Source organism: Aspergillus stella-maris (genome assembly GCF_047715825.1).
Source record: "Aspergillus stella-maris strain CBS 113639 unplaced genomic scaffold BDV14scaffold_97, whole genome shotgun sequence".
Lineage (NCBI taxonomy): Eukaryota > Fungi > Ascomycota > Eurotiomycetes > Eurotiales > Aspergillaceae > Aspergillus > Aspergillus stella-maris.
Genome location: NW_027396891.1, coordinates 67,798 through 91,984, shown reverse-complemented (window position 1 = coordinate 91,984; position 24,187 = coordinate 67,798). Strand labels below are relative to the sequence as shown.

Here is a 24,187-nt window from a genome sequence, read left to right as displayed (position 1 = left end):
CCCCAAAAAACAGGAAAGATCTGACGATCTCTACTCTATTCGTGATCTTTGAGGGAGCTGTATGGCTCTGTGAGTGCACTGTCGATGTAAACATGGTGGTATTTCTTGGCCCATTGTCGGGTCATGATGGAGGCTAGTTGATGTTAACATGTGTACGTAACACCCTAAAAGTATCCAAGACTCACCCTTGAGGAACTTCTTGCTGGCGTACTTCTTGAAGAACGCTTCGTGGCAGACGGGACGGTGGAGGTAGTCGACCATCAATCGGAAGACAGGGTCGATCTCTTCCTCGGTATATCCGGCATAGTGAGCGAGGGTGGCATCCTATACATGATTAGTAAACAGGTTACTACAATGAAGTTTGGGCGAACTTACCCAAGGACCACGGTCCAAGATAAGGCGAGCCAAGTACATGGCTGCAGCACCAACCTGGCTTTGAGGGAAGCCAAGGAACCTGTGATCGAGGAGACTAATTTCCATCAAGTACTTTCCGAGGGTACGCGTCTGAATATCGTAGTTGTCGGCCTTGGAGATACGACGCAAGAAGTTCATGGGGTTGGGGTAGCTCATGTTGTACTCGAGGGTTGCGAGGATGTGACGTTCGGCGTCCAGAATTTCCTTATCAGAAAAGGTCTCGTCGGCAACGTGGCTGAAGTTGGCGACGTGTGGTGAGAGGACTTCTTCGTATTTAGAGGCAATGAACATAGCAGCCACACCAACCAATTGGAGGCGGTCCAGGGCGACGACTTCGGCGGACAAGAAACGATCGATAAGGTTGACAGCGAGGAAGAGAGTTTCAGGCAGAAGGCGGAAGCGAGTGTGAACCTCAATGAGCCAGTCAACGAGGATGCCGCGCATCTTCCATTCCAGGTCGGGTTGGTGATCAATGTAGTCAGGGTTCGGCAGGGTCTCCATCTCTAGATCACGAAGGTAATCGAAAATCTCAACTACGTACTCAGCCGCCATCAAGGGGTCATCCAGGTCCTCGGTGTCTAGGTCTGCAACAAGATCTTGAGGATCCTTGGCGAGCTCCTCCGTGTGTGTTCGTGATCTGGCATTGTCTTTCACGGGAACAACCTCAGTCTGCTTCTCAACCTTCTCAATGTCGACCTTTTTGCGTGGGGGTTCTTCTTGGTATGTCTTCTCCTGAAGAGATTTCTGGCTCGAGGTTCGCTTCATGGCACTTCCCATTCCGGAGCCACTTCCAGGGCGCTTGGCCTCAGGGACAGGTTTCTTCGCATTGTTTTCCTTGGCTCCTAATGCGGTGCGAGACGAGTTGTTACGGCTGAGCTTCTGGACACCTCCCGCCTGCATGGTAGCTTTCGATGTGAGGCCAGTCTTGCTTGTGGCTTTCTTCGCGTCCTTAGTCTCGCCATTGTCCGCTTTACCGACATTGCTGACATCACCAAGAGCGGCACGTTTTCTTTGAGTGCCAGCAGCGCCAGTGGCGGCTTTCTTTGTCTGAAGGGGTTTCTTGAGGGCGCCGTTGGCAGCAGGGGCGTCGGTCGTCAGAGCAGCGGCCTTCGCGCGGGTTACCCGCGTTGACGGGCCGTTCTCATCGTTCTCGTTCATCGCGCCTCGTGTGCGGAGGTTCCGGGCCTGGGCAGTGACCTTTCAATTAGCGAAAGGGTCTTCGCGTCGACCAGGCGAACCAATCGTATATCTGATTCGTGACGCGTCTAAATAAAAAGAAAAAGGCTTACCGGAGGCATAATGACAAGGGCGCGAGGTGCAAAGAAAAGCCCTCGACGGAGAAAAGGAAGGTAGGTTGGGGGTAATGTGGTTCTGTAAATGCACGTCGCTGGTGTTCAGTCAGCATTCCCTGGTGGAGCCCAAATACCCAGGGGACAGCAGCATTGGCGCACGTACCAAGCGCGAGTATGTCGACCTTCCAGCAATCGGTCGATATAACGCAGAATCGAAGGGATCAGCCGAGAGGAATGTGTAACGGCTTGACTGAACGTCGTATATAGGGTTTGTTGATATCGATTGGGCACTCGATCGAGGACAATCACGTAGTGTTCAGGACGCGCAGCTCGCTCTAACAACACGAAAGAATGCTGGCAGAGGGTATATCAAGAACAAGAAAATAAAATATGAACAAGAACGCGAGAGGATATAGTGGAAGCAATTAGGATGCGTGAAGTAGGAGCTGTTCTTGAAGGTATGTTGATGGGGGGGTGGATGTTAGGAAAAGACGGTAGGCCAGTTGACAGGGCACAGGCGATGTTTGGCCCTACTGTTTAGCGTGGAAAGGTCAGCCTGGCTGGGAAAGACTGATGCCCCACACCACAACCCGGTCACGTCGCGAGCGGTGATGTCGTCAGAGCTGCTCGAGTATGTTCTCGTATGTGCAGCTTGGCCCTGGTATTTGCTTCTATACGTCGGATTGGCTTTCGAAAGAGCTCTTGAGGAGTGAGAAAGACGATGTTCGTGATAGTGAAGAGGAAAGGGAGAGAAAAGAGGGGGAAAGCAGTCAAGATGAAGGCTGCCTCCGGCTCTTTAATGTCCGTACTGTATGGAAGCGTAAATTGGTGTGACACGAGCTCAAAAAACGCAGCAGAATGGCGTTGTAATGTGGTAATAGTACGGTCAGGGCAGCAAGAGCAGCGGAGCGCGGAAGTTGTCCTGGCGATGAGGTTGAACGCAAACGCGCCAGACTCGTGATGCGGCGCGGCACGATCGCCCAAACAACAGCCCGTTGCTAGGCAACCACTGCTCAAAGCTCGACACGCGTGATCCCGTGACCTGGTCCGAGTCTGATCACCAGCCACGGTACCTGATGCAGGGCGGTGCAGATCACATGACAGTTAGCACAGCCACATCCGCGAATCGTCCGGCGACATTTTTGCTCAGCCGAACCGGAGGTGCTGTTGGCAGTTACCAGTCGTCACGCCCACCCAACAACCACCCCGCTGGGCTTGATCTACTCTGCTTGGTGTCAGGGAATGGTCGGCCAATAATCGCTCAATCTCATTTGTACCATTCTGCACATTAGGGCCCAACTGGACCCTTCTGAGCATCTCCCTTCCACAGAGCATATCGTGCAATATGCTTCAACAGAGGGTCGCCCTCCGGGGCATTCGACTCCCATTTCGATGCTTGCCATCTCTAACACCCCGCGCATACTCTACCGATGTCCAGAAAAATACAGAGTCTCCTCCTCACGCCGATGCTTCACCGGCGACCGCCGCCTATGGCACTGCCATGGCTCCTCCTCCTCTCCGCCAGGATACCCTCCTTACCGTGAAAAAATACACTCCGCGCACCCCCGGTACCCGTCATCTACGGAGGCCCGATAACAGTCACCTGTGGAAAGGCCGTCCGGTACACAAGTTGACGTTTCCCAAACGAGGTCACAGTAAAGGAGGTCGCAATAACACCGGTCGGATCACTGTCCGCCATCACGGTGGTGGTCACAAGCGTCGAATCCGAACAGTCGATTTTCTCAGACAAGCTCCTGGACCGCATCTCGTTGAACGCATCGAACACGACCCCGGGCGGAGTGCACACATTGCGCTTGTTCGCAGCCAGGAGACCCAGAAGCTGAGCTATATTCTAGCTTCAGACGGTATGCGAGCAGGTGATGTTGTACAGAGTTACATGGCTGGTATTCCTGAAGATCTGTGGAAGAGCATGGGAGGAACTGTTGACCCTGGTGTGTTGGCTGCGAGAACCGCCTGGAGAGGAAACTGTCTGCCGTTGCACATGGTCCCAGTTGGATCGCTCATATACAATGTTGGCCTGCAACCCGGCAAGGGAGGACAGCTCTGTCGTGGTGCGGGAACATACGCAACAGTGATTTCTAAAGGTGTCAACCAAATTGCGGCAGCCGACAAGGAGAGTGAGGAAAGTCTGGTGGAATTCGACAAGGACGGCAACGAGAAGAAAAAGAAGAAGAAGCCTTTGACGAAGAGCGAGAGATATTATCGTGAGCGCACTCTTCAGCATGTCACGATCCGTCTTCAAAGTGGTGAGGTTCGCCTCATTCACAAGGACTGCTGTTCTACCATTGGTGTTGCTAGCAACCCCCTGTACGAGTATGCCCAGCTCGGTAAGGCAGGACGATCAAGATGGCTCAATATTCGGCCGACAGTCCGTGGTCTTGCCATGAACGCCATGGACCACCCTCACGGTGGTGGACGAGGAAAGTCTAAGGGTAACGTTGACCCGAAGAGTCCTTGGGGTAGACTGGTATGTGAATCTCTGCTTCGCAACAATTACAGCATACTAACTGATTATACAGACGAAAGGTGGCTGGAAGACTCGGCCCAAGTGGAAGATCAACAAGGCTGTTGTCACTCCCAGAGTTCGCAACCAGGGCAAGCGTCGCAGAGGATACAGCTAGACATGTTTCCGTTCGTTTCGCTTGGGGTTTACGGGATCGCTGTTTCCCCGTTTGTAACTATTGTATTATACGAATGTCTATCTACTATTTCTAGTACTATTCAACGCAGGGCATGTTCTTGTACGTCTCAGGGTTTCTCTGCATTTCGCAGAGTCTCACTTTGTTCTGCGGCGTTGATTTGGGTTGTTATGTACAGTATGGGCTAGAATAATTACATGTCTGCCTGATATACCCTTAAGGAGCTGTAGTCGAGAAGTAAAACTGAATGATAACAGAGGTAGTATATAACTGTGGTTGTCGGCTGCAAAGCGTGGCGTCTCGTATCCGCAGAATGGCGCCCAAGAACGAGGGCCCGTCGTGGCGCAGTGCTGCCTGCGGATTCCTTGCAAGTCTCGACAATCGACTTTCATGATTCATTATTCATCCACTTTATCTCCCAACCCGCTGTCGCTTTACTTTTTTCTCTATGCGGGGTCTCCAGACTTGTCCACTTTCACTCAGTGATCGAGGCTGAGCACCTCTCGAGTCTCTCGACTGACTCTCAAGACCTGCAGCTCCTCCAGTCTCGCCCCAAGCGCCGTGCCCCACGACAACGGCCTCGACAACGCCATGGCGGGCTATCTCGACGATCAAGGCCAGCCGCAGATCAATTTTGAGATTCCCCCTTTGCATTCCGGACAAAGTATTCCAGATCAATACTCCGCTCAAGCCGCCGCTGGTCTCGGTAATGGCGACAGCAGCTACGTGCCCCGTCCCAAGCGCATCGCATGTGCGGTCTGTCGCCGGCGGAAACTGAGGTGCGATGGGGGGAAACCCAGCTGCGGGACGTGCTCGCGGTTAGGTCATGATTGTACATATGATGAAGCGAGGAAGAAGAGTGGTCCGAAGCGGGGATACGTGAAGCAATTAGAAGCCCGATTAGGTGCGTTGCGTCGGGTCTCTCTAGTTATGGAATAGGTGCTAATGCGGCTTCTCAACCACAGCGCAAGTCGAGACAATGTTGAAGACCCAGGAACCCAGTTCCAGTGCGCCGCCGCAGCATCACCAGGAACACACCTTCCCCGTTACACTGCCGGACAAACCTACAGGTGCTGAAATGCACGTAATGGGTAACAGCATGACCAATTCGATATCGCCAATAAAAGCCCAACCAATGCCCGGCCCGAATACGTCCTTTACACCAGAGGAGCTGGATCCAGCCCACAACTTTGATTGGGGGATGATTAGTTTGGGCTTGGAGGAACCTTTCCCGGCGCGCGAGGTTATAGATGAGCTGTATGTATAATGCCTACATACCTTTATGGGCGCACCTCTCATACCTTCCCAGGAACCAGATATACTTCGAAAAGACCCATGCATTCATACCGATTATACACCGTCCTCGATACATGGCTGCGATGGACTTCGCACCCAGCTCGCGGCCTCCAGCATGCTTACAATACATCGTCTGGGCCCATGCCGCCGCCGTCAGTGACAAGTACTCTAATCTGCATGCACTCTTTTACCAGCGTGCTCGAAAATACATTGAGTTGGACCAAATGAAGGGACTTGGGGAGACCATTTTGACTCTCACGCATTGTCAGACCTGGCTTCTCATTGGCTGCTACGAGTACAAAATGATGTTCTTTCCCAGGGCATGGTTGAGCACTGGATCGGCTTCGAGATTGGCCGTCATGCTTGGCTTACATCGCTTGGATGGAGAGGGTCTCGAGGTAAAGCAGTGCTTACCACCGCCGAGAGACTGGACGGAAGAGGAGGAGCGACGGAGAGTCTTCTGGATGGCGTTTTCCGTCGACAGGTACGCCAGTATCGGGACTGGCTGGCCTACTTGTATAGACGAGCGAGATGTCAGTTTATCATATCAAAGCGCTTTCATGACAAGACTAACGTTAAACAGATTATGACCAACCTCCCAGCGAGCGAAGAATCATTCGTCAACGGCAAATCAGAAAAAACCTCGTGCCTTAACGCTCTTCTACTAGGCGAGGATCTAGCAACGCTATCGCCGTTTGCGAGCGTTGCATTTGTCTCATGCTTGCTAGGCCGAAACCTCACCCATCTCCATCGCCCGGAGCCGCAGGACAATGACAATGATCTCAACGGCGTTTTCTGGCAGCGGCATAGGTCGCACGATAACATTCTATTGCACTTTGCGCTGTCAATGCCGAGCCACCTGCGGCTTCCTGCGGGAGTGGGCGATGCTAATGTCCTCTTTTGTAACCTGGCTGTCCACACATCCACGATTTGCCTTCATCAAGCGGCAATTTACAAGGCCGAGAAAAACAGCATGCCTGAACAAATCATTCTTGAGAGTAAACGGAGATGCATTGTTGCAGCCGATCAAATCTCGAGCATCATGAAAATGGTCAGCTCAATGGATATGAGCAAGGTAGGTTGACCAAACTGCATATGTTACAACAGCAGCTGATTGCTACGTTCCAGATGAACCCCTTCATCTCATTCTGTGTCTATGTCGCGGCTCGCGTCTTTGTACAGTACCTCAAGTTCCGCCCGGACGATACAGCCGCCCGCTCTTCACTGCAATTCGTCTTTGCTGTTCTCGACGCTCTGAAGAATCAAAACCCCCTCACCGAATCGTTCCTCGTCCAGCTTGAAGTCGACATTGAGGGTACAGCTTTCCAAGATATCCGGCTGCCAACGAATAGCACTCAATCACGAAGGGACTTCTTCGGGAACCATACATATGGAGAGGTATGTCCACTACAGATACCAGTGGTTTCACGAGAAACAACATTATTAACTCCTTTACTCCAGACTGCCCCCCATAGCGGCACCCTCCATCGCCCCCTTGGCAACCAGCCCGAGTTTCTCAACAGGGCTAATCTCCCCGTTTGCCTCCCCAACCGCCCGCGAGCAGCACCGCGTCGACCACAACCCTCTACCGTCTCATCCACAGTGCCGCCCCTCGCGACAACAAGCAACCTCCCAGGCTTCAGCAAAGCACCATTCATTCCGGCAATGAGCAACACCACCGCAACCGGCGTGCTCTTCGACGTCGAACCCCCATCCCGCTTCCACGACGTCACTAACTCCGCACCTGAAAGCACCACCCCCTCAACTATAAACTCTTCCTCTACTCCATCCTTCATGAGAAACGATTCAGACCGCTCGTCGCCAAAACAGACGAATTCCCAGACTTCATCAAGTACTGCCCCTCGGGACACCGCAGCTCCAGCAAGAACAGGAGCAGGCGACGTCGACGGACCGAACCCCTTCCCCCAATACCCCAACGACGTCCGAAATCCTGCTCTCTTCTCAATGGGTATCCCAGAGTCCACGGCTGGTAACGGAGACCGCACCCAGACGCAAGCGCAAGCGCAGGCTCGAGTCCAACAGCAACAGCAGCAACAACAGCCGCAGCAGCAGAACATACCGTCACCGTGGGACTTCCCAATAAATCTCACCGGCACAGGTGACCCCAACGACCCGAGCGCCGAAGCTATTGACCTCATGACAACGGATATGGACGGGTTCAATAGCGCGCAGTGGGCTCAAATCCTGGGTGGTTCCGGAGGATGGACTAACCCGTGATCTGTTTTTCTCGAACGGACTCCACTCCTGCCGTGCGGCTCCGTACGTACATACAAATAATTACATATGATGATCTGACTGTATTAATGACTTGGTATTTGGAGACTTCGGACGGGACGGTTGGAGTTTTTGGTTTGCGCTGCGGGTGGACTGGTCTCTGCTCTTGCTCTGGTTGCTTTGGAGTTTTGAAGGTAGATTTTGGATTCTGGAATGAATCGGGTCGGCATCGATTTTGGATATGGTCTGGCCCGGTTCGTTGATGGCTGTCCTGACCACATACATAGTAATGATAATAAGACAATCTCGTCTCTAGAGCTACATTTATTGTCTGACTCAGACTAGCTGGGTAGGATATGTCAGCACGCGCTTCATGTCTCACGCGCTTCCATTCTGAAATACGTATATGGTATAGTATCCCGTCGTATAGTATATGGCGCCATATCCGACATGACAAGTACTTCGTAGTCTGCGGTGATGATGAACTACTGGATCTGGCATAGCGTTCCTTCTTAGGGAAAGCGACTCTCTGCCGCTTAGCATTCGTGGTGCATAATCTACAAAGCTATCTCAACGCCCACCTCTAAGATAGTCAATGCTATATCACCACCCTTTGACGGCTTCTCGACTCGAACCAACTTGAGGCGTTTTTGTCATTACATCAGCCCTTCCATATCACTACAGATAGCCCCACCAAGGCCCTTCTCAAGCAGTCACACGATGCTCCATCAAGATGCTAGGTCTCCACGAGATCCCTACCCTGCGTGCCAGTCAGGAAACATCGCGAGCTTCAACGCTGGCGAGCCCAGCAGCCCTTGCAGCTCGCTTGCGGACCGCACATTCGGGAGTAGTGTTCAAAAGGGGTCGAAAATGAGGCTATAAATATGGCCGTTTTGTCGATATCTTGGTAGATTTTAGTTATATTCAAGTGCCTGCTCAAGTTATAATGTTAACAAGTAACTGATATAACAGTAGTGAGACAGACTCCCGCATTTTGACAGAGTGCTGCCCCGACCCATAAATCTGTGTGGAGTGGGTTTTACCACTTTCGGGAAGGCGGCCTGATAGGTACGTGGAGGCGGTGAGCTTGATTCTGTCACTTGCGAAAGGTGACAACTTCATTTAACTTCTTCCTCAAGACCTTTCATTATATCGTAACTTTTCTCCTTTTTTATATCAGGTGGGTGAAATGTAAAGTGTCTTATCTTTGATACTTCGTATTGGATCCTGTCTGTCATATCTTCCTGTTTGATTGCGATGTCTTCTGATTACAGTCAACTCTCACATCAATTTCTGCTATCCTATGTCCCCCAAACTTTCAAAGGATGATTTCTCACTCATCTCTCCAACCTTTCTCTGTCCCTTTGACTCCCCCCAGGGAAATCGACTACACTTTAAAGGAAAACGCCCTTCCAGCCACTTACGCAATGAATTCAGGTCCATGTACAGTTATCGAGAACGGGACTCGATGTGCATGTTCACGAGGTCTTTTTTTACTGGAACATGGAGTAAACTTTGAACTGTTGATATGTAAGACAAAGACGTGTCATCATTTACTTAAAGAACACCGGGCTGCTGATAATGAACCACCTCCGACTGAATCCTCTCCGACCGAATCCTCTCCGACCGAATCATCAGCATCTGCCGGCAATCCTAATTACACGCAACAGCACTCCTTGGGATGTAAGTGTGCATACTCAGATCCTGTCCCCTCAGAGGCCATAGTCAAGAGCTGACAGTCTGTAAAAATAAATAGCTACTAGGTATGAAACGAGATGTTTACGCCAGGATACGGTGTCAAAACTTGCAGCCGCCGTTGATTCTCAAAATGTTATTCACATACGCGGGACACCAGCCAGCGGGAAAACGGTCCTGTCCCAACTGCTGCTGGACTACTACCTCACGAACAATAGAAAGGCGTTTTTACTCGAGACCTGGGAACCACTGGAAGCTTCCCAAAGTGGAGACCCTTGGACTCGATTCGGCTTGCACCTGCAACAAAAATATCCTGAATTCGATAAAACGTGGAAATCTGTTCCTGCAAACACTGTAATTCTTATTGATGAAGCTCAGGGTTCATACCGGGACACCTACTTCTGGAACACGGTCATCAAGAACCGAAGGTCTGGGGAAGACAAAGATATAAAGATTTGTCTTTTCTGTTCCTACGGAAGCCCTTCGACAGGTGTGGAGGAAGACGATAATGAAAATGGATTTACTCCGGTTACCTTTGGTCCCGCGCAGCGCATTACACTGACCCCTCAAGTTGGCAAAGATTCGCCAAATATTGGCTTGTTTTACACAGAAGATGAATTTTGTGAAGTTGTATCACTTCTGACGACAAACAAATTCGATGAACCCTTCACAATTGATAAGGCAGCTATGGACTACATATATGACCTGACAAATGGGCATCCCGGAGGGGTGACAGCCATGGTCGATTTTCTTCAGAATGTATGTACCGTTCTAAATTCTAACCCAGAGAGTGTTAAGCTTGCTTATGCAACTAACTCGAGTTCAGCGGCATCGTAATCTCCTCAAACACAAAAAGATCCGTACAATCACGATGGATCATGTTCTTGAAGTTTTGATGGATGAGAATGATTTCTTTAGGTTTCTCGCGAACCATGCTGTTTATCGCTCCTTTCCTAGAGGACGGCGCCTTACATCTGAAGTTGCTGATGCATTGGGCAAGATTTTAGTCAATGGAAGCATACCATTCGATATTGATGATGCGGTTATGCGGAAATGCTACGAGAGAGGCTGGGTTCACCGGATAGCCGAAGGACAGATACCACTAATACATGATGTTGCTGTCCTGCCGTCGCGCTTGCATGAAGTGTAAGTTCTTATTTAGTATTCCTTGTCTTAATCTGACCCTGTCTTAGATGGCTTGAATGGTTCATGGGCAACAAGCCGAAGCATTTACCCGACAGATTCGACCAGTTACGTACATTATGCCGGGAGGTTCTCGAAAATTTTTCAAAGATTAGCCTGAGACATGCTGCTGAAGGCAAGAAAATCTCGACTGCAGCAAAACCCAGGCCCATGGAGGCACAATACCAGGATGAATTTTATAGGGCATTTTGCAACGTGGCAGGCATCGGCGTACCTCTCTGCAGTGAATGGTCAAGGAGTGGTAATGGTCGAGTTGACTTTTACATTCCACAGAAGCAGTGGGCCATCGAGTTGCTTCGGGATTATGATCGCGTTGATGAACATATCTCCCGATTCTATCCGGGAGGGAAATACTTTTCCTGGTTGCAGGAGAAGAAGGTTGTAGATTGGGTTATTATCAACTGTGCTTCCTCTTCCCCTACACGTCGTATGTTTCTCTCATATTGCTGTTATTCCCACTCATCCTACTAACATCATAATAGCATATTCCGAGCAGAACCTCTGGACTGCCGTCTTTACCAATTGTTATTCTGATTTGAAAGTGTATGATCATCAAATGCGTCCTTTGTTTTCTGTTCCTCTCCACAATTAGGACTAGCTCCATTATTATATGGCAACGTATGAGGGGACCATTAGCAAATCTTATACAAAAGGGAATTTTCGGATCCAGTAATATACTATACCACTAATTGCGGCTCTGGATTGAAGGAAATCCTCTGCACCTAGAGCTCCAACATGCTGGCGAATCACGCATGCGGAGGACGTGTGGGCCATCTACTCCGGTAAGGTCCATAATCGGAAAGGAAAAATTGGCAAGCGAGCCTCTCGACAGGGCTATTACCGTTGAGTCTATCAGATAGTCGACCAGGGGCCTTGCGGACTCTGGATGCTCAGGAAATGGGTCAGAGATCGTTGACAGGCGGGCCACGAAGGCGTCATCCCTACCCTCCGTCGGGAAACTCTACCGCGGAAGCAAAAGTCGACATACTCCGCAAGGCTGTCTTCCTGGAGCTCCCAGCCGGCCTCTCCGACGTAGGTACAGAGACGTGAACGTGACCCTACCCAAGATCTCAGTTCCCCGACATTAATGAGGAGGATGTGATCAAAGCCATCAAGCGAGCGCTTTCTGATAAAGCACCAAGGCCAGAAGCTATCCCCGAAAAAAATCCGGCAATACTACAAAAACCATTCTACTATTCATATCCATTCTCACAGCCCTGTTTAATGTATGCATTCGACTTGGCTATAACCCATACCACTTCCAGACCTCCATAACCACTGTTCTGCGCAAGGCAGCTCCCCAAGACTTTTGCCTGCCTAAGTTATACCACCCAATTGCTCTTCTTAATACTTTGGGCAAGATTCTAGAGTTAATTATCATACTTTGCATCTGCGGGTGCTTGAGGAACATGACTTGCTTCCGCCTGGCCACCTAGGCAGTCGTGATGGCATTAGGTTGTCGCAGACTGGATCCCTTAACCTGGATTAAATCCTGCAAAAATATTGCCTCCTAACCTTTAGCAAAAAATAAGTATGAATTCGCTGGATAGACTTTGTTTAGAAAACCCAACAAGTTGGTAACAAGACATTTGATACCAGGACCACTTAGGCTGTCTGGCTTGGAGTCTGGCTAGCTATTTATTCTACTTCGAGAAAATCATGATGTACGCGTGCTGCTCTGCGCAAAGGCCACAAGTTCTACACTAAAGGCCACGCACGACCGTGTTCTTTTCGCCGTCACCCAGATTTACTCCGCATCTTAACCGCATAACCACATCAGTATCCCGACCGACAAAACAAACAGCCCTGAGCTCTGACCAGTATACCATGCAGATAGCAGATCAAATTTATAGCCCCCCACCACCCCCAGCAGCCCCCACAATCCTCAACCCCCCATGCCCCGACAAATCCGGCGTCGCCGAATAAGCCAACCAATACCGACTAGGATGCCACGCGACAGCCGGGATGCCCTGATTCGAACCACCACCCGTAGACACAGTATGCACGCTTTCGCCAGTCTCAGCGTGGAATATCTCGATCCCGTTCCCTCCACACCCGGGCTCGTCGCACGCGCCGCAGATGAACCGCCCGTCGAAGCTAAAGCTTACGCCGCGCACGGCGCCGCCGTTGGAACTTGAGACGGTCCGCTTGCAGATCCAGTCTGTTGTGTCCCAGAGGGAGATTAGGGCGTCGCTGCCGCCGATGGCGAGGTAGCGGGCTGTGGGGGCGAGGGCGATGGAGAGGCATGCGGAGGTGTGGGCGTGGAGAGTGTGGATTGTGTTGAAGGAGGGGTAGGAGATTATTTTTACGGTGCCTTCGCCGGTTGTTGCGAAGAGGTGATAGTTTTGTGAGGAGGAATCGAGGGGTGGGATGTGGTGGGAGAAGGTGGTTGCGTTGGTCTGGATGGGTTGACGGTGGGAGTCGAGGGTTTTGTAAATGGTTGATTTGGCTAGTGGTTCGCCGGCGGAGAAGTATGGTGATGAGGGGGCTTCGACGGAGATTGGAACCAGTGTGTCGTCCTGTTATTGGCAAGGAATGCGTCAGTTGCGGGATCTATATGTTTGCGTCTAGGTGATAGCTCACCTTTCTCCCAGCCAGCAGGACGCGGCCGTCGGCAGACCAAGACAAAGTAAAGGCCTCCCCGCCGACATCAAGACGGCTCACGCATGTCTTTGAGCGTACATCCCATATCCGTACTGTGCCGTCGCTGGAACAGCTAGCTAGCTCTGACTCGCGCGTTGGGTTGAAGACGACCTTTTCGATAGCTCCGGTATGACCGCGGAGCTCAGTAGAGTACTTTGGATGTGATCGTTCGGGGTTCCAGATTCGAAGAGTACGGTCGACGGACCCCGTAGCAATTAATTGACCTGTTGGGTTCCATGCAATTGTGCGAATTCTATGGCGTCCCTATGAGCATGAGCTTTTGCGCCGCGGTGCATTGATTGACAGTCGCAATAGCGCTGGAGACGTACGTGTGAGATCCCGGACCCTTGGCGGCAGGGTCATGATAGCTTTGTGTCCTGAGCGATCCGAATGCGAAGCTGAAGCGCTCTTTGGCGACAAGATTGCGTCGTGCAGGAGGGGGCGCCATTCTTCGTTGCTGCCGTTGTAGCTGTGGAGTTTGTAGCGTTGCCCCGACGGGCAGTTGAACGCGGAGATTCTCTCCGTAAAAGTCGCGATTGGGCGCTGGGTGCAATAAGATCGAGAATGGAAGTGCAACAGCGGTATATGCACACGGATTGGTGAGAAGTCGGCGAGGTTGAAGCTTGGGAAGTAGAGAACGGACTGTACCTGCGCGGATCATCGCCAATCATTCTGAAGAGCCTCGCCCGTGACAGTGATGCCTTACTGCCTGAGGCAGACAACATATCCAAAGTCTGGAGTCTGTCTGCATTTTGATGCATCTACATCTATGTCTCACCACTCCTAACCGCTTTCTGAGAGCTTGGATTCGATATTCTACAAAAGGGGAGAAGCAATAACACTGTTCGAAACGTGTACACACTCAAGACTTGTGCTATGATTGACTTTTGACAATCGATATAAAATCTTAACAAGAAGCCCTTCGCTAAACATACTTCTCCAGCTCACACCGCGCTTGATGCTCCTGGCATAATTGCATCCAGTCCCCAACTGAGAAACAGAAATGTTTGGTTTAGAAGACGACGACGCCGCCTCGGCGCTCGAAAAATACTACACCACTGTGGCCCAGCTGCCCCAGTTTCTCGACCCCAAGCAGCCTCCTAAGAAGTCTCCATTCTCGGCGATTCAGGGACATCCCTTTGTACATACGGTATGTCCTATCTTGCCAAAACTGTCGATGGCGGGAAATTGCTAACCAGATGTCAAGCTCGAAGTCACCATGCCGAAGGATATCTACTCCTCAATTGGAGGATCACTGGACTCCAAGCTGCAGAAGCTCCGATATGCTCGTCTATCTACGAGCCTATCGTCTTTGCTTGAAGGCGACTTCTTCAACAAGTACATCAAAACAGGTACCTATCCTACTATGTCGTCTTAGGTACCCCTGCTAACCACCGTCGTCAGGGAACATCCTCATGCTGTCCCAGGGTAGAAGGGGACGGGATAGTACCTTTATGCTGCATGATGGTAATAAAAAAAGTTTCTTTAGCGATATTCCTTACTGACGTTGTACCTAGGTGTTCTCAAGCTAGAGCTCGGAAAGGAAGTCTATGAAAAGACCGGCCTGACAGGGAAGCCTATCCGCACAGGGGGAAAGAAACATGCAAAGGAGAGATTCCGTGCGTCATATACTGTCTTTTCCATTTGGTATTTTCACAGACTAATGTACGCAGTCATCGAACTGAACCTCAGATTGCCATCAATGCTGCACGGCAAAAAAGGGTTTCAGAGGATAGAGTGGGCATTCCAGAATGTTCTGAATGAGCATGTGCCTTGGTTATTCTTCGACCTGGAGGCGGACACAGGCATAGCTGAAGGTAATAAACCTACTCTTTTGGCTTCATATCTTGGGTCATGCTAACAGGACTAAGGTGATACACCTCTAAAGCAGCTCAACCCCGAGATCCGCTCCTGTGAGCCAGTTCAGACAACGCACAACAACATCACCACGCCCTCATTCTCAGAACTTCAGATTACAAATAGTACCCCGGAGCCAGAGTTGCGCGTTACCCTGGGCGAGATTTCCGAATGGCTAGCCCTGCTATCGCTCGGCTCACAACGAGTTTCCGCAGAAGACGATATAGACTCTTATCTGTGTCGATACGATGCCCCAGAGATAGACGGTACAGAACCGAAACCGTCCGATCTAATTAGCCTCAAATGGCAGGGCTTTATTCCACCAAAATGGATCACGCAGTTGTTCATCACGCTATTGTACGTCTACCATACTTACCCCAAAACTACGAAGCCTGGAACATACTGAACTTTTCACTGTAAATCTAGCCGAGAAACGGCTCATAATGCGAGTGCTTGGTTCTCTCTCTCCGCAAGCGCCCTCGCCAGAGACGCAGTAGAGGGTAAAGATGGCTATACTATCATGGTCCTACCTACCGGGAGCTCTAGTACCGGCGATGAAACTGTGGAGAAGGACCAGACCAAAGAAGGCCGTCTCTTCATCAGCTGGGAGTACGTTGGCGCTTCAGTTTTACAATGATAGTAAGCATCGGCAATGCAATGAACTCAAATAACCCCCACAATCTTCCATTCACTACATACAAATAACTTAAACCCATACCTACTTAGTAGAAGGATTCGGCATCCCAGAAGTATGCGGCCAAGAGCGGAACAAATCAGCCAGATGATCAATGGGCGCCGCCAGAAGCCCAACGGCCGTCTCGTAAGGCGGCTTATCAGGCGCACTGGGGTGCGAGCGACTAGGCACAAACATCTTGGTGCGGCCAAACGACTTGGACAGATTCTCGCTCTCAGCCTCGGAAATGGCGTCCTCGAGTTTGGGGAGGTCTTCGCTCTCTTCTTCTTGGATGTGTGTCGAGAGCTCGGACATGAGGGATTTTAGTGTAGACTCGAAGTTGGAGTCGGAGGGTTTCATGTTTTGGAAGGTTTTAAGTTTTTCTTTTACCTGGTACTCTGTTAGACTGGTTTAGGGTTGGGACGAAGTGTAAGTGGGCAAGCATAGGTAAGTACCCCCTGATGCTCCTGTCGGTCCTTATCAGCCATAGCGCGGCCATTGGGAACATTCTTCTCGAAGACCGGGTAAACGACGAGTTCCTCGCCGATGGAGTGCCGGGCGAGTTCCCAGGTGAATTGGTTCTGCCATTGGGTTTTCTCCTTGTCTGTGCCTGCGGACAGGATCTTGTTGTAGTAGTCTTCTATCTCGCGGTGGTCTTCTTTGATGGCGTCGATGATGCGGGGCGCCATGGCGATGGGGGTTTGGGATATACAGCGGTAATAAGTAGGGAGTACAGGCCTGAACCTTTTTGCTGAGGAGCGGAGTGAATAGGTGAGGAGAGTGGTCATGTTGGATTGGGCTGGGTGGTGTTGGGGAATACATGTGGTGCTACTTGATGGAATGTGGAATGGACAGGGCTATGGCAACTTGTGGAGTGTTGATGCTAGGCGTCATGGTGATGTGTGTGGTAAAGACCAGCTGATGTGATTGAGGAATAAAGTTAGATGTTTGACTACTTGTAACTATATCATTGTTCTGTCAGAGCGATGAGGTTGGCGTTGGCCAGTCAGGGTTGAGGTGTTAATCAACGTCATTATGCGCTGGACCCTGAATTCAACACAGGCACCAATTAAAGGCCGACAATTACAGGATTGATCAAGGAACAAGATGTTGGCGGTCCAGTCCAGCGCTACCTAGTGCATCTGCATCACCGTGACATGGTCTGTACATGGGGTCGATTGGATCAATCTGCTTCTATTGGCGGGTTCTGTTCTCATCGAATCAAGGCGTCTCTGCATCTGTTGGCCGGGACGTGGGTATACTGCCGGCAAAGTGTCTGGTACGGACGGTGTACTCTGTACTGTAAACAAGAGCGAAGGATTGACGCGGGAAGGCGCGACCAGCTAGGTATTGCTATTGGGGAAGGCACGACTCCTAACCTCGGAATCAAGAAAGGAAGGGGTTACTGTTGGGGCATCCATTGCTGGAAGGAGCAACCGACGACAATAATGAACAGGGAAGGAAGGAGCCATCCTCCGCCCCATTATGGAAGGTGCAAGGTTCCGCCCGGGTAAGGCGTGTCTGTATTTGGCTTGTTCTACTTGTCCTAGTTCAGTCTGGCTCTGAATGTGGTCACGGGCATATTATACAATCTTTGCCAAAACAAATAATGTTCAACAATAATAATCCGTGGTATATGACTGTTTCGTAAGCTATCATATGCTACCTAAGGTACCCAATAAACCAAGCAGTGCCTTCCAATATAAGGGGTGCTTTACCAATGCCCAATATCACCAAATTGATCAACCTATGGATATCCCAGAAGACACATGAAAAGTCTCAACGCCACACCGATACATGCAATAGCAAAGGCAAAAGTAAAAATCAAAACAAAGACAGAGAAAAGTAATAAAAGAAGCCTCAATCACCCAACAAGATCATTAACAACATCCTGCAGCACAGGCCTATTACCCAAGATCTTCTGCCCGCTCAGTAGCTTCATGCCCTTCTTCGCAGGCTTCTTGAGGCCCGAGCGCTCCTGAACGGGGCTCAGTGGGTTGCGAGTAACAGGTTTGCTCTTCTTCACGGTCGCCGGGCTCTTCTTGGGACTGGGCGTGAACCGATCATAGGTTGACAGCGGGACCTCGTCGAAGATGTGATCTTCTATGGCGTTCTTCGGCAAGTCATAGACCCAGCCTCGCTGCTCGACAAGATTCACGTACTTGCCGAGAAGCTCGTTTCCGTTTCGAAGGGTGTTCTTGCTGCCTAGGACGAGAAGCTTGGTGCGGGCTCGCGTGAAGGCGACGTTGACGCGGCGCCAGTCGCTTAACAAGTCGCCGACGTAGTTCTCTTCATTATTTCGGACACAGCTGAGGACGATAACTTCCTTGTCGCGACCTTGGAATTTATCGGCGGTGTGCATTTCGAGTTCAGGGAGATGGTGGCGGAGATTCTGCTTGAGGAGAGAGAGTTGACTGCGGTAGAAAGTAATCACACCGATGCTGCGCGGGTTGATGCCGCTTGAGATGAAGGCTTCCACGAGCTGCGTGCAGAGCGTCGCTTCAGTTAGGTTGACAATTCGTGAGCCGTTGGCAACATCGCGAGCGGGCTGCGCGAGGGTATCTGTGTTGACGAGGTAGGTTTTGGCAGAAGGGTCGACCAGATCGCGGAGCCAACAGCGACCCTGACCTGTGCCCAAGCACAGTTGACGGCTTTTGGTGGCTTGGGAGAAGCCGCTTAGGTGGTGCTGCTTGAGGCCGCCAGGCTTGGGAAGTTCTAGGGAGCGCGCAGCGACCTCTGGGGTGCCACATTTCAAACGACCAGAGTATATCAGATTGTTTGAGAGGAGCATGACGTCCTCGCACATCCGATACTGATGTTCAAGGTTCACGACGGATGAAGGGTGGGTGTCGGAAAGCAGTTTGAATAGACTAACGTCAAGACCACCTGCTTGCGCCTCCTTGTTCTGCACCAATGGAGGAAGCTGGTAGTGGTCCCCGACGAGAATAAACGTCTTCGCCATTCGGATAGGTCCCAGACACACTGGCAGTGTTATTTGGGAGGCTTCATCCACGATGCAGTAATCAAAGACGCGAGTATTGAATATGTGGTGCCCAACTCCAAGACATGTAGTTGCGACAACCTGGGAGTCCTCGTATGCCGCCTGGAGTTCTTCGATTGTTTCCTTGGGGGTGGCTGCGAGATCAGCGAATTGAGAGACTTCAGGATGTACCTTAGCAGCCGCTCCAATGCGCAGGATACGCATATTGTCGTCTCGGATTTTCAACAGGATATTGTCGACTGCAGTGTGGGTGTACGAGGTCAACAGAACACTCTTGCCTTGTGCAACAAGAGCTCGGAGAATGTGAGCAATAGTCGTTGTCTTTCCTGTTCCCGGCATTCCCAGCACAAGTGCATAGTCCTGGGCGCTCATAACCTTGTTGATTGCCTTTTTCTGGTCAACGTTCAGGCCAGCCTTGTCCAATTCAGCTAATTCAGGAACATTCGGCGCAAAGGATGGCGGAACCCCTTCAATGATCAACCTTCTCAACTTTCCGGCCTGGAACAGATCCTTCTCCATCATGGCGACGAGGTTGCTTCGAACAATAGCCATCCCGTTGCTGAACTCATCTTTGTCCAGCCGATAGAGGGTTTCCTCCTCCGGCTCAAATGGAGACGCAGTGGAAGGAGCACTGCCGTCGGTAATCTCCATAATGCCTTTAAAGGATTGGTTTGTCTGAACATCGAATCCACTTGCCCTTGTCCTGGCATTGTGAAGCCTTCGATCGACGGCAACAGTAATGCGCCTAGGGCTCACATGAACCACATATCCATTTGCCAAAGCAAAGTGACCATTCTCGTCCGAAATGACTATCGGCTCTCCAACGGTTATTTGTGATTCGGCAAATGAGAAGGTAGGTGAGTGTTGCTTCTTTATGAACGTGTAACGGTATCGGTTGATCTTCGTTCCGTCCTTATCCTCGCAAGACGTTCCAGGCTCAATGATGATACTGCCAAAGCAGCGCCCAAGGGCTTCTCGCTCGTGGCTGAGGAGGGTCCACAGCTCCCTTTTAAACCTCATCATACTTGTCTCTTCCTTGGTAAGAAGGTCGTCCCACTTTTGAAAGAAGTCACAGTGCGCTGCAGTCAAGTGTTTCATTGCATTCACAAACTCATCTCCAAGACCGCTGGTCTCGCCATCTCCGTTATCGATTAGTTTGTGGTAGATGAAACAGGCCGTCTTGGAGTAGCAGCGGTTGCACATCGATGGCCTTTTGATCATCGGCGGTAGGTGCGATCTTTGCCGTACATATCCGGCCACCCGGTTGCGTTCTTGAACCATGTGCAGTAGCTCATGGCGTATACCTCGGATTCGCATAATCTTCGATGTCTCAAGGTAGTATAATAGGCCAAAGGTAACCTCCACATCTAGAAGACATGTGAGTCAACCAACATTATGCAAGAAGTGAACGAAGGTACTGCTTACCATATCGATCAGAAAGCAGCAAGGTGTATAGTGCCGTCTGAGCTCGATGAGCTTGGTTCGTCTCCTTATTGCCGGTTTTCAGCTCAAGAGGTACAATCAGATTCTTGTCGCCATCGCCCTCGTTGCAAGCAACCTGAACCGTGGCGTCGATGTTGCCCTTGAGGCCATACATTGGTGACCAGATGTGCTCCTCGACCTCCAGAAGTTTGTTGACACTGAGTTTCAGTTTTGAACTGTTTCTATCCTCGACAAACGATTGTGGCTAACTCTCATTAGCAAGGAAAAAACGCCTAGATAGTCACTTGCACTTACACCTGGCTTAAGGCGGAGAAAAAGCTCTGCCCAGCGCTGAATGCCTGGAATCCGCGCCATCACATGGTCAACAGCCTCGTTGAGCGTCATATGAATCAGATATAGCTCCTCGACATGCTGAACTGTAACACCCTCAATCAAGGCTCTCAAGGATGCCGTGTCCCACTGGTTCAATTTCATAGCCTCCTGGAAGACTTCATGAAATATGTTGCCGAATACCACAGGCTTTCCGAGGTCAGATGTTCTCTTGATGCGGTCCTGGAGCACCGCTCGCCGTTGACAGCTGATCGAGTCTGCTATGACCGTCGCTGATATGAGGTGGTCGGGGTGAATCACGATCATATTCTGTGCGTCATTGACGATGCAATGACCGGTCATGTCGAAGTCGCCAATCAAGTGTACATAGTGATCTTTATCGCACGGACTGTCGAACCAGGATTCCCGAAGCACAACGACCTTCTTACGTTTGGTAACTTCGTCTTGCACTGAAAGGACCTTTTACATGGTTAGCTGCGTACATAAGACCTTTTGGATAGCAGACTGCAAACCTTCTCTGGCTGAACGCGTCCCCTTTGTGTAGTATAAGTTGACTCGGCAACATCCACGATCAAGTAGCGTTTGATAGCCTTGCGGCTTCTAGATTTCTATTCATATAGTACTTAGCGAACATCTATGGTATATCCACTAAGAAAAACGAACGTCATGAGGACTATCTTCACCTTGTGCTATGGGCTGGTCCAAGCAGTCCATATCAAAGTCGTCATCGTCAAACTCATCACTTGAAGTCATTAGCTGTTCTTTGGTATCATCCTGCAGTCCACCTGCACCTGCGGTGGACTGTCGCATGCGATCATGGTTGGGCGGGAACTTTGAAGTTGGTAATTGTTGAATAGTTCTTGGGCCCTTCTGACTAGGGGTTTGATCATAGCCCGCAACAAGCTGATCGATATCTTCTGCAAATTCATCAAAGCCGTCGTCAAACTCATCGGCGTCAAAATCATCGGCATCAAAGCTATCCCCGGGCTTGTTCGGCACTTTGTTATTATGGGGATGCATATCATGACTTTTATAGCCAAATGAATGCTCAATTCCATTCGAAGCAAGAGCACTTCCATAATCTGTAGTTGTGTCCGAGGACTTTTTGTTGGGCCGCGTTGGTTCCACAAACGGGTCCATCGAGGAATCTGCTATTCCGAAGAAATCATCGTCGAGGTCATCACCTCCATAATCAGAAGATGACTCCTGGAGAGGTTTTTGGTTTGTGGAAACATGTGAGGTATTGTGCGTGCCCTTGAGCGGACTTGTCATCCTAGCCGTAGGCTTGATGAACTTACTTTCCAATGGAGATGCTGATCGACTTCGCCGCGAATTGCTATGCACTGTGGCAGGGGCAACCTTTGATGGCTCAGGTTGATTGGCAGGCGCCTTCTTGAGGCTTCTCTCCATTTCTTTGACTAGCGAGCTGAAGCCGGATGCCTTGAGGTCTCTTGGTACCAGAATGTTGCTTCTCGTTCTCGAGAATATAGCACGCCCTTTAGGGGGACTTTCCCCAATCTTTCTCCTCTTCGCCTTAGAGCTGGGCCACTCGGCATTGCAACTGATAGATCGTCGTAGCCCTGAGGAGTCCTGCCCTGTCCTCGCCGAGCCGGGTGTATGTGGAGAGGATGATAAGATATTGGCAAAGCGAGGCTGTTGGAGGTCTGATGCGTTTGCTGTGGTTTTGGCGACATATTCATTCCACAACTCGGTAGCGAGATCATTCTGCGGTGTCTTGAGCAATGTTTGAATGGTTTCGAAGTCGAAGGCTCCTTTCTGCGCTCCTCTAGAGCCGGCTAGAGGAGAACTGCTGGGAGACGAGCTGTGGCGGCGCTTTTTGCTTTGCGTTGCGGGTGTTTGAGCACTCTGGTTCGAGCTAGGAGGTGCATGCTGCCAGATAACATAGTCCTCTGGCGTAAATTCTTGTCCAACAGGAGCCCGGCTGAACGCATCCTCTGCGTTGCCAATGAGGTCTGCAAGAGGTAACCTGTTACCGGGTGTTTGAGGGCATTCTTTGATGGATTTGGCTTCTGTCGTTTCTGGCGCGGGTTGCTGGCTCTCTGCTCTCGGTTCATCCTGTTTCACCACTCCATTCAACCATGATGTTTGATTTTCTTTGTTGGTATGTCCTTTCTGCGGGGATTTCTTCGGGGAATTCTTCTCAGGCGTGGTCTGAGGATTGTTTTTGAAGCGGAATGTATCGAGTTTCGATCGGGAAGCAGCAGATGCTGGAATGGGCTCTTTGTACACGTTATACATGTTGATGTTGACGCTGGTTCCCCGCAAGAAAACAGCTGCAGGGCATTTCGAGGAGGATACGACTAAACAGGGTCTGTTTCAACAATGATGAATGTCAGATGAATGCATCAAGAATCCAGTGACTGTGATGAGCTCTTACCAAGCAAGTCTGGTCAGGAAGAAGAGAAGTAACGCTATCGTTGGCACAACTCGTATGTACAACCCAAGGCCGGGGTAGGGGCACGACCATCACAGATTGGTCCAGTCTGGACTCTGGACGCGTCGACGCGTTTAGCACTATGTTCCTCAGGCAGAAACGTTACTTTTGGCCTGAGTGATAAGGCAGAAAGGCGGCAGCACGATATTCCCGATTCGGCCTAGCCGCATTGCTCCATCGGCGTTTTGCGGCTTCTGAACATCACACCGGCTCATCTCGTCACCCCTCTACAAGTCATTCCTTGCGACCCCAACAACCGAGTCTCCTCCCTTGGGGTTCATCAATTGGGCCATCTCCTCTCACCCCCTCGAAAAGAACGAATCCAGTCGTCGACCGACTCATTTTCCGCCAGTCCGCCGACCTTTATCTGACAGGGGTCCTTAACCGCCACAGCCTGTCCCCGGTTTTCAAGTACACAGCAGCCTTCACATATTCAAGATGACTGTCCGTCCAATGACACATGCGCTTCGCGCCCGCTGCATTCGTCGCAGCCCTCAGAACATCCAGGGCTTCTCCACGCGAAGCAACCTCCGCGCCGCCGACCACGGTGACCACTACGACCCCCCGACTGGATACCTCTTCGGTGTCAAGCCCGGCCAGAAGTACGTGAAGGAGGGCTGGGAGAACATCTGGTACTACGGATTCATTGGCAGCTTGCTCGTTGCCGGAGTTGCATACGTCTTCAAGCCTGACACCTCGTATGTCTCCCCACATGAACTGTCGCGATCATTCCAAGATCTTATGCTCGCCCTCCCAATGTTAGACTTAGTGATACTGACCCAGCTTATAGGATACAAACATGGGCTCTTGAGGAGGCCCGACGGAGACTGGAAGCTGAAGGCATCCTTGAGGACCCTCAGCGCAAGTAAATTGTGATACCGCCCTTTTTGTTGTACTATGTACATAGAGTGACCTGAAAAGATGATTCTGGTCGGCTGACTCGCCGCACCAATCCTGGTAAAGATGCGCTTTTCGTCGTACTATGGTGGT

General features: G+C 50.7%; 9 protein-coding genes across 9 annotated transcripts; 5 read left to right on the top strand and 4 right to left on the bottom strand.

The window, feature by feature from the left end:
- Positions 1-35: 35 nt before the first annotated feature.
- On the bottom strand, positions 36-1,572 carry BDV14DRAFT_205487 (B-type cyclin nimE; the record flags this gene model as incomplete). The annotated part of the gene is made up of 3 exons (XM_073774740.1): positions 36-133; positions 186-324; positions 376-1,572. The coding sequence occupies 3 exons, from the start codon at positions 1,570-1,572 to the stop codon at positions 36-38; spliced, it is 1,434 nt and encodes a 477-aa protein (XP_073622626.1).
- A 1,290-nt stretch (positions 1,573-2,862) lies between these two features.
- Positions 2,863-4,576, top strand: BDV14DRAFT_184300 (mitochondrial 54S ribosomal protein uL2m). Its single transcript, XM_073770489.1, has 2 exons — positions 2,863-4,194; positions 4,247-4,576. Exons 1-2 carry the CDS (start codon positions 3,052-3,054, stop codon positions 4,346-4,348), a joined length of 1,245 nt encoding a protein of 414 aa, XP_073622625.1. The 5' UTR covers positions 2,863-3,051; the 3' UTR covers positions 4,349-4,576.
- Positions 4,577-4,747: 171 nt separating this feature from the next.
- BDV14DRAFT_184298 (putative C6 transcription factor Prf) lies at positions 4,748-8,219 on the top strand. The gene is made up of 6 exons (XM_073770488.1): positions 4,748-5,270; positions 5,332-5,623; positions 5,676-6,195; positions 6,246-6,737; positions 6,791-7,060; positions 7,124-8,219. Exons 1-6 carry the CDS (start codon positions 4,958-4,960, stop codon positions 7,898-7,900), a joined length of 2,664 nt encoding a protein of 887 aa, XP_073622624.1. The 5' UTR covers positions 4,748-4,957; the 3' UTR covers positions 7,901-8,219.
- Positions 8,220-9,043: 824 nt separating this feature from the next.
- On the top strand, positions 9,044-11,876 carry BDV14DRAFT_184292 (uncharacterized protein). Its single transcript, XM_073770487.1, has 5 exons — positions 9,044-9,580; positions 9,654-10,351; positions 10,419-10,738; positions 10,786-11,222; positions 11,278-11,876. The coding sequence occupies exons 1-5, from the start codon at positions 9,223-9,225 to the stop codon at positions 11,385-11,387; spliced, it is 1,923 nt and encodes a 640-aa protein (XP_073622623.1). The 5' UTR covers positions 9,044-9,222; the 3' UTR covers positions 11,388-11,876.
- Positions 11,877-12,642: 766 nt separating this feature from the next.
- BDV14DRAFT_193609 (WD repeat-containing protein) lies at positions 12,643-13,886 on the bottom strand (the record flags this gene model as incomplete). Its single annotated transcript, XM_073771805.1, has 3 exons — positions 12,643-13,314; positions 13,379-13,691; positions 13,768-13,886. 3 exons carry the CDS (start codon positions 13,884-13,886, stop codon positions 12,643-12,645), a joined length of 1,104 nt encoding a protein of 367 aa, XP_073622622.1.
- A 324-nt stretch (positions 13,887-14,210) lies between these two features.
- BDV14DRAFT_184286 (ribonuclease P protein subunit p40) lies at positions 14,211-15,970 on the top strand. Its single transcript, XM_073770486.1, has 7 exons — positions 14,211-14,588; positions 14,646-14,790; positions 14,843-14,905; positions 14,956-15,057; positions 15,112-15,255; positions 15,310-15,652; positions 15,722-15,970. Exons 1-7 carry the CDS (start codon positions 14,442-14,444, stop codon positions 15,930-15,932), a joined length of 1,155 nt encoding a protein of 384 aa, XP_073622621.1. The 5' UTR covers positions 14,211-14,441; the 3' UTR covers positions 15,933-15,970.
- A 15-nt stretch (positions 15,971-15,985) lies between these two features.
- BDV14DRAFT_184285 (hemerythrin domain-containing protein) lies at positions 15,986-16,959 on the bottom strand. Its single transcript, XM_073770485.1, has 2 exons — positions 16,424-16,959; positions 15,986-16,358 (listed from the first exon to the last, which is right to left on the bottom strand). Exons 1-2 carry the CDS (start codon positions 16,754-16,756, stop codon positions 16,014-16,016), a joined length of 678 nt encoding a protein of 225 aa, XP_073622620.1. The 5' UTR covers positions 16,757-16,959; the 3' UTR covers positions 15,986-16,013.
- A 4,304-nt stretch (positions 16,960-21,263) lies between these two features.
- BDV14DRAFT_160160 (bifunctional ATP-dependent DNA helicase/ssDNA endodeoxyribonuclease DNA2) lies at positions 21,264-23,227 on the bottom strand. The gene is made up of 2 exons (XM_073766748.1): positions 23,141-23,227; positions 21,264-23,074 (listed from the first exon to the last, which is right to left on the bottom strand). The coding sequence occupies exon 2, from the start codon at positions 22,999-23,001 to the stop codon at positions 21,391-21,393; it is 1,611 nt and encodes a 536-aa protein (XP_073622619.1). The 5' UTR covers positions 23,002-23,074; positions 23,141-23,227; the 3' UTR covers positions 21,264-21,390.
- A 408-nt stretch (positions 23,228-23,635) lies between these two features.
- BDV14DRAFT_205479 (uncharacterized protein) lies at positions 23,636-24,066 on the top strand (the record flags this gene model as incomplete). The annotated part of the gene is made up of 2 exons (XM_073774739.1): positions 23,636-23,895; positions 23,988-24,066. The coding sequence occupies 2 exons, from the start codon at positions 23,636-23,638 to the stop codon at positions 24,064-24,066; spliced, it is 339 nt and encodes a 112-aa protein (XP_073622618.1).
- Positions 24,067-24,187: the final 121 nt, after the last annotated feature.